Source organism: Platichthys flesus, chromosome 10, assembly GCF_949316205.1.
Source record: "Platichthys flesus chromosome 10, fPlaFle2.1, whole genome shotgun sequence".
Lineage (NCBI taxonomy): Eukaryota > Metazoa > Chordata > Actinopteri > Pleuronectiformes > Pleuronectidae > Platichthys > Platichthys flesus.
Window position 1 is genome coordinate 7,126,356 of NC_084954.1, and position 12,584 is coordinate 7,138,939.

At 42.5% G+C, this 12,584-nt stretch overlaps 1 protein-coding gene across 4 annotated transcripts in view; it reads right to left on the reverse strand.

Moving 5' to 3' along the window:
- fermt2 (FERM domain containing kindlin 2) overlaps positions 1 to 11,099 on the reverse strand; it is a 40,273-nt gene extending 29,174 nt beyond the window's left edge. For 2 of the 4 annotated variants that reach the window (XM_062396787.1, XM_062396786.1), the window contains exons 1-2: positions 10,902 to 11,098; positions 9,255 to 9,412 (exon numbers count right to left, since the gene is read on the reverse strand). In XM_062396787.1, the coding sequence (XP_062252771.1) occupies positions 9,255 to 9,411 (157 nt within the window). In that variant the 5' untranslated portion in view covers position 9,412; positions 10,902 to 11,098. Of the gene's footprint in view, positions 1 to 9,254; positions 9,413 to 10,901 lie in introns of all 4 variants that reach the window. The other 2 variants (XM_062396785.1, XM_062396789.1) reach the window with 2 other exon arrangements.
- Between the last annotated feature and the right edge of the window lie 1,485 nt (positions 11,100 to 12,584).

The following is a 12,584-nucleotide window of genomic DNA, read 5'->3' on the forward strand; positions in this document are numbered from 1 at the left end:
AATTTCCAAACATTCCTTCCTGAGGGATTGATGACAAAGCCAAAAAGAAGTGACAGTGACAGTGGTCAGAAAGTGATCTTGGATCTGCTTCTTTAACTGCATATGCAACAAGCATTTTAATTGCCTCTTACTGATGCCTCATCCCTCCTCCAAGTTTGGTGCAAAGCAACACGCCGGCTCATTTCTAGCATCACCGATGGAGGCGATTTGTGAGGAGACACAATTTGTGCCAGGACCTTTCACTGAGTTTGCATAGCGAGTGCCTTTTTAATAATGTTTTTTACAAGGGGTCAGAGCAAAGCTGTTGTTGTCAGTGATAACCAGTGGAAAGCTTTGTCATTTTCCACCATCAGCTGATAAAAACATGGCAAGGGGATGAGGTTGGTCTGACTGTTTCCTTGGCGACGCCACAGGTGCAATGGTGCATAGCGACAATGTGTTTTTATATATAACAAAGCACACACAGCAGCAGGTTTGTGAGACATGCACACGCACACACGATAAGATACAGGAAGCAAGTGTTCTGTCCCTTCCTCAAATTAGATCGGGAACTGTAAATGGCCTTGAGGCAGCCGCTCGCTCGTGCAGTAACGCCAGATTATATCGCCATCAGATACACAACATATATACAACAGGTTCGATAGAGACAGGCGATGATGTTATCTGTCTTGCAGACATGAGATAGTGTCACATTTACAATGGGAGATTGAAGTGATACAGGGAGTTCAACAATGCTTGGACTCGAAACAACCTGCATTTGTCGACTCAGCTGCATGAGGAGCACACGAACATGTTTCTGGACTTGTGAAAGGAGATGGAAAGACAATCTCACCGTCTTTTTCAGTGCATCTGTATCATCCATTGACACAGCTGGCTACAAGTCTTGTTGCCAGACTCCAGACAACAGCAAAGGTGAAATCATTGACTAAAGTGTTGATGTATTTCAGTCAAGTCCCTTGTGTATTCACTAACCAATACCACTTAAACCCAAGTGCTTTCCGTTTACAGGCCCAGTTGACTGAGGTTAGCTGAGCATATTTCAGTCAGTTATTATACAACAGCTCAGCTTTCTGCCAACAGTCAATAAAATTCAAAACAGGCCATTTATCACAGGCATTACTATGCAAGACAGATTGTATTCAGTGGGGACGGGAATCTGCAGGGTCCTCCCGATATGACACAATCACGATACTTAGGTGGCGATACGACATGTATTGCGTTTCTGTGGGTATTGTGATTCTGTAAGTATTGGGATCCGATATTACCAATTCTTGCGATTTCTTTTGGTTATTTTCTTTTTAAATACTGGAACATGGAAAACAGTTGAATCATTCCTCAAATACAACGCAGTCAAATTCACAGGAGCTGTACAATACTCCCCCCACTTGAATTTGCTCAAGATCAGGTAGCTAAGGGACGGCAGACTCAAAAGGTAGAGTGGCTCTGAGAGCTCAACACACTGCAGTCTAAGAAAATGCAGGCAGATAAACACAACACCTGGAAAAAACATCAATTTGACAACACATAAGCACCAAATAGGAAATGCACTGCAAATACTCAAAAGACAACCACACACTCAATTGTTGAAGTTGAATGTCTTTCAATTAGGTAAAACATAATATAAAATATTTTGTGCTGATTATTTAAAATTGTGATGACTATACAATAATGGTGCACATTTTTGTGCACCATTTCTCTATTGGCTGCCCGGCAGTCAATAAGTTAATGTTAATATTTGAAATAAAAATTGTAAAGCTCTACGTGAATTTGACTGTGTTGTATTTGAAGGGAATGATTCAACTGTTTTCCATGGTCCAGTATTTAAAAATAAAGTTTGGAAACAGCAGGACACAGTGAAAGGAGTTGGTTACCTCACAGGAAAGTCAGGTGTGCAGGCCCTCATCTCCTCCCTGATCCATTAATTTCTTTTGACCCACTGTCAAATACGGCAGAAAATGACTTGTCTTGTTTTGTAGATGCAGTTTTAATGAAGCACAGCAGTAAGTGCTTAGCTCTCTGACAAACACGCAATTCCTGTAGTTTCTTCATGATGAAATTAAATGTGTATTTCACCTGTTAAATGCTTTTATTGTGAAGCTGTGGAGACAGGAATTTTTCTTTTGGATTGGAAGCAATTAAACTAAGTTGTTTTCTGGGAATGTCACCATAGACACAGTTTATAACACAATTCAAAATACTATACAATACTAAAGTATTGCGATACTTGCTTTGGTGGGACATATACCTCATTCAGATAGTGAAAAATGTACAGTGTTTTCCATACAGAGACACAATCCAGGCTAAAACTACATAACTTATTGTATATATTTTCAGAATGCAACATTCTGCCGGATTACACCACACACACACACACACACACACACACACACACACACACACACACACACACACACACACACACACACACACACACACACACACACACACACACACACACACACACACACACACACACACACACACACACACACACACACACACACACACACACACACACACACACACACACACACACACACACACACACACACACACACACACACACACACACACACACACACACACACACACACACACACACACACACACACACACACACACACACACACACACACACACACACACAGCCTGAAGAATGTAAGATGAGCCTGGGCTATGCTTCAGGATAAACCTTGTAAACAAGCTGTTAAATCTTGGGCTTCAGGCCAGATCTCTGGTTCACCAAGGTTCACATCTTAGCTCATCTGAGATCTCCAGAGGATGAGATGAAACCATTTTGCAAGAACTCAGGTCGACATGAGAGATGGGACAGAACACAGAGGCCTTCAGGTGAAGATGTGGAGGCTAACTGATTGATTGAAAACAGATATTTTCCTGTGTGAGTGTGGTGAAGCAGAAATCTTATAAGGAAACTTATGAGCATCCATTGAGAGCAACAGAGCAGTGCTGGCTCTGATGCATTAGCAGAGGCCTGGACGACCATTAGAAGAAACCTCCTTGGAGACATATAGTTTGTATCCATTTGTGTCATAATCCAAACACATCCAAACAGAGGGAGTACTCCCCTCCGCCCTCACACAGCTTTACACAATTAAGTGTTCAGGGACCCGCTGGAATAATGACATTACAAACTCTGGGCCCGAGATCAATGGTGCAGTTAGACAATATTCATCTCTCCTTGTACCCATGTTCGCATCCTGCCAGACAACCCCTCAGGACGCCGATAAGCCATCCCAGTGATGCATCTACAAGGTCAACAGGAAGCTCAGTTGCTCTACAGATTCTCGCTGCACTTTTCTAGAAAAGCTCATCAGTGTTTACACGTTAATGTGACACTTTTGAATATTCTAGGCCACCAAGTATGATTTGTTTCAGGTTTAATATTTGGAAAATCTGTAGCAATGCAGAAATAATTAAATTATGAATATAGAATAATAAAGTATCAAGTAGTAAATGAAAAAGACTTTGATAATAAATCAAACATTTACTAGTTAGCTTTTAAATGTGAAAAATGTGCTGCTTTACTTTAATACTGACAGGAAAAACCTGCTGCTTCTATAGCTTTGAAGGAGCAGAAATTAAGGATGGCCACTGCTTATAGAGATTAATCATTACTTTAAATATTCAAACATAGCTTTAAAATAAGAGACTTGAGGTAAAAGCACAAACTAGTAAAAGGTATAAAAAGAAGTATAAAATAGAGACAATGTCATGTATTAAGTGAGATTTTTTCACAACTCCACTAAAAGAGGATTGGAACACATGCACCTCCTGCTTCTTTGCTCTGTGAATAGGGCGAGCACAGAGAGAGGCTGCGGGCGGGAACAGGTTTAAATGAATGAAATGTGGGCTTATAGCCTCAACAAAAACTCAAGCTCAGTTTACTCCATTGACACACAGGTGTGGTGTTACAACAACAATGTGCTCCTCTAACATTTCCTTCCACTGGAGCCACTGGGCTGCCGGCCGCTACAGGAGCTAAAAAGCTTCAGATTCCCCAGAGGAGCCATGAAAGTTTGTCCCACTGCATGTTAGCAAGCACAGTGACCTTCCACAAAAACTTGACAAACAGTGGAAAGCTACAGATATTTGATCATGCTGTCCTTTTCATCGATACATTTGTAAAATGGCTAAATAGTCCAGAGCTGACTGCCTTGTTCAGATGAATGCATCTTGTGATATTTGGAGCACGCAGCAGCTGATTCTGTTCCCACATGACCTTTCATCAAGGGAGTGAAAACCACCAGCTGTCAAAGTCAAGTTTGGTTTAGTTTAGAGTCATGTGAAAGTAGCACTTACTTACAAACTGAGTAGCGCGGCGCAAATTACAGCTGGCTCTCTTACTTGACATGATCTCTTTAACATGCCCGTTTAGAGCGATTTGTTCAGGAAAATAACATAAAGGCCCTTTTCCACTGGTCAATAAACCCACTAACCCTCACCAACATCTGGCTGATGTGTGCAATGAGAATGGAAACTATCTGCATTTAATTCGGGGTCAAATAATTTTGCTGTGGACACAGTTTTTTTTTTATCGGCTTCAGCTCAAGTTAGTCAATCCAAAGTGTTAGCTGCATTGTGGATCAGATATTGAAAGTAAACAAAAATAGATCTACTTTGCTGGGATGACAAATGAACACACTATGAGAAACAACGAGTGTGCAAGGAAATGTATAGGACAAGGAGTCTCAGTAAGATTACATATGTGGACGTCTGATTACAGAACAGCACAATCACTGCAGCATCTTGGAGTGAAACAGGAAAGCTCTGGCCTGGGCAGGACTGCTACTTAGGCTAACTACTTCCTGTCAGAGAGATTAGAGAGCAGGACGATCTCAGAGGCTGCCAGGACATTTCACACTTCATAATGCCAAGCCTTAAGGATGGCTCCACAGTAACGGTTTATTATGGCAAGATTATGAGCAGAGGGAAAGTGGACTTGGCCAAAAAATACTCCTCTCCCCTGATTAGTGATATTGAAGGAGAAGATTCTACTAACTCTCTGTAAAATCATGTCCCTTCAAAACCTCCGACATGAACACACTGAGGGGCCGGAAGGCCGGAATGTAGGGACGGCAGAAGGGAGAACGCGTACAAAAAAAAGCCAAGCGGAAGTTCAGCATCCTGTGTTGAATCTGGTCTGTTTCCTAGAGAAATCTGTGCTCCATTGTCAAAAGCAACAACTGGCCACCGCAACTTCAGCAGACGGCCTCTTAGCAGGTCAAAAAGAACACGGAATTCAAATAGTTGGCAAAAGAAAAAGAGCGATATCATGAAAACAGGAAACATTAAAGTCATTCTTAGTTGAACGTTAAAGCTATAACTGGATTTTAGTTTCCAGATGTTTTGTGAGGGGCTCTGAACAGAGGTGTAGAAAGGAAAAAACTTATAGTACAGTTCCTGCACGATTCAATGCAACAATTGAAATAAATATGGGATGATGAAATTCAATATGTGGGTCATCTCAAATTTAATACAAAAAAACACTTTCTCTGACATGCAGGGAAAATTCTGTGGCTAACTGGTGCTAACGCAGCCAAAAAACTAGAGGCCTCTCACTGGAAACAAGCAAATGGACTATCAGAGTCAGACCAGAGCAATTAGTTTGCTCATGTTCTATTTAAGGAACAATGAACAGTCACTGTATATGAATCTGGTTCTTAAATCATGACAAAGTGAACAATGTGAACTTTCCTATTGCTAGTAAGGCCTTGCTACGTGGCTGGAGTAGTATATGGGTCTAGAAGAAGTGAAACTAAATCATAAAAATAGTTTCTTCAACATATATTTAGAAGAAGAAGGACTAATAAAAGAGAGAACGCGGGAGAAAGGAAAAGAGGGAGGGCTTACAGGGAGTGGGGGGCGTGTGTGAAGTAGTCAGCAGAGAATCCAGCGATGACGACAGTGACCAGAGCACAACATGCCAAACCCTGGAAGTCATTTCCTGCTCCAGCGAAGACTTTTATGGAATTCTAGCAGCATGGCTAACGTCACAACGCAAGAGAGGGACGGAGGAGAAGAGAGCAGGGCAGTCCTCGCTCCACACGCCTCACTCCTCCCCCTCTCGCTGTTTCCCTCCCTTTTTCTTCTCCATCCTGTCCCTTTCCCCTCAGCTGTCTTTGTGAGGATAAGCAGAGCCACTGAAATATCAATCTCTCCCCATTTCCCAACACGCTACTCATTCCAAGATTGCCTCTGCTGCAGGTTTCGCAATTAGCTAAAATGCATTATTCTCATCCATAAGCTAAACAGTATCCTTGACATTTAGCCCAGGCTGCACTTAAAAAGCTCTTGTCCACCTGAAGCATTTGCAAAGTGGCGATGTATTTGTGTGAAACAGATCCTCCAAACACTTATTGCAAGCCGAGGTCCTAAAAGCTATCTAACTTGGGAGAAACCCCTTTTAAATCCAATAAAATTTCCGCTAGCTAATGTTGTTTGTGATTTATTTGCTTTCCCTCTGTAATGGAGCAATGTTTGCGATCAGAGAGAGCGGCAGAGCTTTTAGAAAACATCAACTAAGGCAGAAAAAGCAACGATGATGGAAACCAACAGAGGGATGAAATGATTACTGGAGCTGGGGACCAGAGGGTGGTCAATCAGTTTTCTCTAAATACTCCCCTTCAAGGGTTTGCTGGGGGAAATGGAGGCAACGTTCACTGCCGTGATCAATAGCTAAGTGCCTTCCTGGCATTTGTCTATTTAATCCATTATCGAAGGCCATCTGAGCCTGCGATGTGGAAGGGAGACCTGCGGCCGACAGGAAGAGCCGAGCGAGGGAAGCAGGATACATGTGGAGGATACACACCCACCGACCCACACAGCCATGTAATACTACTAATGTGAACACTGGTAGATGTGTAGACGACAGCTGACGTCAACACACGTCCGCACAATTGTGAAAGCTACAGACAGAAATTTTCGCTGGACAAAGAAAAGTATCAAGGAACAAATGTTGACCACAGAACAAAAATGGAAGGGTCAGCCAATTTCTGAACACAAGAGGTCCTTCAGTTTGAAGTGTAAGAGACTGAGAGATGGAGAGAGAGATGGCTGGGGAAGGACAGAGAGAGATTTGTCATTGCACAACGATGTCCTTTGGGTGCGAGAGTGACGCACTGCCTTCCAAAACTCAGCGCCATCTACGTGACCCTGCTCACAGCACTGTGGAGTTGTATACAAGTGCATACGCACAAATACAAGGTGTTCAGTGAGGACTGAGCCGCACTGTCATGTCGAGAACAGAAAAAATTGTGCAGCGTACTTCTTTTAGAGTAATACATTTGAACATGCACGAATAGCTTTATCTCAACTTAATCACACTTAAGATGTTGCTGTTTTTAGTGACTTTAGGACTATAAAAAGCATAAAAGCTCTGCACTGCCTGTTTCAAGCACGGATGATCACGTCCCACACCAACAGTGTATAGTTACGAGCTGCGTGTGGCCATGTGGAAAACCCATGTGGTGGGTCGGTTAATGATTACAATGCAATAACAACCTGTTGGCCCAGGGTAGCAGGGACATGGCAGGCAAATTAAATGTTACTTTTTTACAACCAGCAAATGGATTCAAATACACACGTGGATATTCACAGAGCTGTAAATACCGCTTCAAGAGTTTTGCCCTCTCAGTAAGAGGCTATATTACATGGTGGTGGTGGTAGTTTGGTGTGGAAGACTGAAATATGTTTAAGAATACTGACCCATGCAGGCTGGAGTTATAGTAACATTTTGATAGGACGGCAGCAGAAACAACTGTGCACACCCATGTCCTATTATTTCCCTTGGGCAAGTCAACAACAGATCATGGTAAACAAATCAAAACTATATTCAGTGTGATTGTGAGGAAATCAAACAGCCAGAATCCTGAAGAGATAAAAAAGGGCGTCATCAGCAAAATAGCTGCATCCTTAAGACAAGGAAAACTAGACATTATGAACAGTGACAACAAAAGAACCCAATATAACTGTAATACAATGAATACAACTTCAAACACATGTGGGAAATTTTCTTTTAGCCGTTATACAAGTCCATGCACTGTTCTCCCTTTTGTATCCGTCTTGTTATGACAAACCAGCCAATGTCACCAGACTTCCCTCTCACTAGACCACAGCACAGGTTTCACGTTCAGGAAAGTCATACCCTTCAAAAAGACCTTAACACACAACGCGAACACACAGCAAACTACGGATAAGGCCGGGCCTCGAGTGGAGTCGGGGAGAACCAATGAAATCATGACGTCCCACTTCCGGCAGTCAACAGTGCGCCCGCCTTGCATAGATGCATGCTCGGCACAGACGACCACACAGAACAAAGACCTCAATTATGTGGAGGCTCTAACAGGAGAGCTAAAAAGGGGACCATGGGCAGGGAATAAAACCTTGGGAGCGCTGCAGGAATGCCGAGCATTCGAGCGCCAACGACACACACAACACACTGTCACTCCCCGGATTGCACTGCCGCCACCAGCACTGACCTTTCTCCAGCCTGCATGAAACAGGACAGTGTTCAAGTGACTGGAACAGAGGACTCTTATGCTTACTTGTACCCAAACCTGTCAAGTGCATGGCTGCAGAACAGTGCATGATACAGTGGGGGGAGGGCAGTGTCTATGGCCTCTTTATACCTTGGGTAACTGACCCATAATCACTGCAGGGTAAGAAAGAGGAACATTTACCTCAGTTGGACCTGGTTCCAAGTAACACATATCAAAGACAACTAAACTCAACACTTGTATGTTCTTGTGAATATCCTGCACTGATGTAAAAGAAAGAAACCAACAGGCTCCTGTTCTTCTCCTTAAACAACACAACTTGTACACAAGCAGATCCTCAGCCTGTGATTTTGAGCGTTTTTTTCTCAGTGTCCCAGACATAATTCTTACTTCTGAGTTCCGAGCCAGAAGAAGGCAGGTCTGTTTTTCACTTTGCCAGTGCTCCGAAACAGCTTTGTACTTAAGTGGAATCTCAAATCTCGGAAATTGTAACTATTCGCAAATAGAAAGGTATTTCTTGCCCAAGAAATAAGAAGAGATAACACAAGTCAGCCACTGACACACACACACAAAACTAGCTATAGAAGCATGGTGCAGGGTAGGAGGTCAAAGGCAAGAGCTGCCAACCTGACGCATTTCCACTTAACTGCAAATAATATGGATGTTCAATCTGCAGAACTCATGCTCATCCATGTTCAATTATATTCATCTTCAGATAAGAAGCTTTGAAAGCGTTACCTAGTTTCTCCACAAGTTTGAGCATGACTCCTCCGATGTGGATTTCCCCAGTGACCCTCAGCGACACGTCCCGGTGGAGGTCGGTGACATGCATCTTCAGCTCCCACGTCCCATCGGCATAGCAGCCATCGGGCATCCGGATCCCGTCCAGCGCCATCCTGCCGAACAAACCCACAATTGGGAGAGAAGAGGTCCAGTTAAACTTCTGTCTCACTGGGGTGTAAAGAAACATTTTGACTTGCTGGAGAAGCCAGGCATGATTCTTGGAAAGGACTTTCTGTAGATATTTCAAACAGACACCCGGCTGATATCTCTAAATTGGTATTTGCAGATGTGGAACTCGTCACACATTTCTGAATGAGGAAAGTACAAATCGAGAATATTTTCATTTCAAAAGCGTTCTCAACAGGACATTGGTGGGATTTTGTACATTTACTTCACCAGCCTGACAGCTGTGGTTGCTAGTTACTTTCCAAATTAAGAGTTTACATTATCACCCTTGCAAGTCCACCAGCTTTATGGAAGTACAACACAAAACCACTGCAGTGTAGTAGGAAGGTCACTGTAGGAAAGGCTGCAATTTAATTTGACTTCTTGACTTGTCAGACATGAAATACACTGGATAGACAAAAAACGACTGCTAAGATGTCCATTTGTTTATGATTCCATAGACCACATTCAACTCATCCAATGTATATGTTTGTATAAACCATTATTATTATATACAGTACATATATTTCCTACTTATATTCTCCACTTGTGAAAAGTTTCATCCTTCACTTGAAGACATTTCACTCTTGATTCAGGACAATTTGTCCCATTCTTATTATGACATTGAACCACCATATTTAATAGGTGGAAGTTGTAATTTCTCTTCTACTTATGTTCTCCAGCCCTGAAATGATACATAATTCATTGGGGGTCATTGTGTTGAAGTGTCAAAGCGGGACACTGCTGTGGCCCCAGGCTACAGAAGGTAACTTAGCTCTATCAGGAGCATGAACGTGATTTTAGAAAAATATGGAGGAGAACAAATCCTGATAGAAAAGAAACATTTACACTGAATCCCTGTGTGTGTGTTGTATAGTGAATAAGACGAATATGAAGTGAAGTCACCGGGAAAGAAAAAGTTGCATATGTAGCCTTATAGCTGTCACCCTGTGATATGAATGGAGGCTAACGCGAATCATCAAGGCGATTCAAACAGCTCATAATCGATCGACGGGAGCGAACAAAGGCTGCAGCCCCGGGACGACAAGTTCACCCCGGGTGTATGACCGCGTTCCTCTCCGCTGAAGTCCCGGTTCACCTGTTAGAAGTAACGGTAAAGGCCTCTGAGACAAATAGACCCGAGAGGGAGCACCTTATGTAAGCTCAGCCCGGGACGTGGACCACACTCCCCGGCTGCATGCACACGCTCGCCTCGGTGTCGCCTTGTGTGTAGTAAAAACCCACAAGACGAGAGGAAAAAGTGCGTGTACGAGCGAACCAGCCGCTAAAGTGTCGGGAAAGTTGTGTGTGGAAACGAGTTGAAGGCGAAAAGCGACGGAGAAAGAGGGAGAATCGACGTTTTCCATATTTCCCAGCGGCGGAGGAACACTGAAGAGTGTGTGTGTGTGTGTGTCTGTGTGTGTGCGTGTTACTCACCTTCACGAAGACAAAAACACTCTGAACCCGTCGACTGCAACTTCCACCTTCTTTAAACCATGTATGAGTCCGACTCCCGCGAGGAAAACACAGAGAAATCCCCGAAGAAGAAGAGGACGAGAGAGGCGAAGAGTCCCGACCACTTTCCCTCACACTAATGGAGTCCAGCCTCTCTCTCTCTCTACCCCCTCTCTCTTTCTCTCTCTCTACCTCTCTCTCTGACTCTCTCTCTCTACCTCTCTCTCTTTCTCTCTTTCTCCCTCTCTGACTCTCTACCCCTCTCTCCCTCTCTTTCTGACTCTATGACTCTCTACCTCTCTCTCTCTCCAGCATATAACTCCTCCAATCCTACTTTTCCTTTCCTTTCATTTTATTATAGCACTTATTTCAACATTTATATTGTAAAGTTCACATGTTTCACATTTTACCACTTTAACTTCAAATATTTTACTCACTCATGGTCTTAATCAGTTCAAATAACAGTTATTGTACTTTTTATTATTTTATTTTGCAAGTTCATTTTTTATTGTTCATTATTTTTTTTTGTAATTTATTGTAATTTATCCTGGGAGGACTTAGATTTGGTGCATTATTATACACACGATTGTACACACACACACACACACACAACCACCACACTTTCTTGTCCTTCTATAATTGGGAGGACCATTATGAACAATATGTCCTGAGCCCTCGTCCTGTCCCTAACCATCAGAACTACAATCCCGCTGCCCAACAAACTCCTTCTGCCCCCCTGTGGTCTTTTAAACCTTCCCTCAAAATGGATCTCAAAATGTTTCTTTGCCTCATTAGGACTAGGCTTTGGTCCCCTTGATGTCTGCTGGTCTTGACAAGATCTGTGTTTATGCTGGAAAAAGTCCCTACGTAGGCCAAAAACACAAGTACACACGCACACACATTGAAAATTCTGCAGCATAACAAATGAGAAAATGGGAAATTAACCTCTGACATAATTTCAGTTTAATATCTGGCCAATTATCCACTTCTGTAATTTAAAAAGATAAAAAGAACATCCACACGTTTGAAGCTCTGTCAAATTCCCTGTGGGCTCAGTTAAATACCAATAAATATAAGAAGGGACTCTCAGATGTATGTAAATGAGAACACATAAAGTGACGCTTGTATTTGTTGATGTGTTTTATTGTAGATTTTGGCAAAGTGCAACCGGCCACAGTCCAAATGTCAACAGTTAGTGACAGGGGTAATGGACGTGCAGTTCAAATCTCAAGCTGCCTTTTATGGCAATAACAGTGCAGAGGCTTGCAGCAGCTTCCAGGGACCTCTGGGTCTTTGGTCCCGAGAATAACAGCAGAAAACAAGAATTTTTTTTTTTGTCAATTTAGTTTTATAAGTAAAGAAAAAGTGTTGCACTGTAAATGCTCCAGCGGAAAACTGGTACATGTACTTCATGACTCATCCAAGATAATCACGCAGAGTTTTCCTCCTGTACTTTTTGTATAGTTGCATCAGTTTTGTGGAAAATTATCTAAATATGAAACTCACACTTTAAATTGTACAAAGTATTTGACTCTCACACAAGCTTGGTCATCATGCATCATCGGACAGTCGGTAAATTACAGTAACTCAATAACTTTGACTTTGATTTATTAATAAAATTGGACACATGGAAAAACCATCTGCAGAAGTGTCTCATGCTGACAA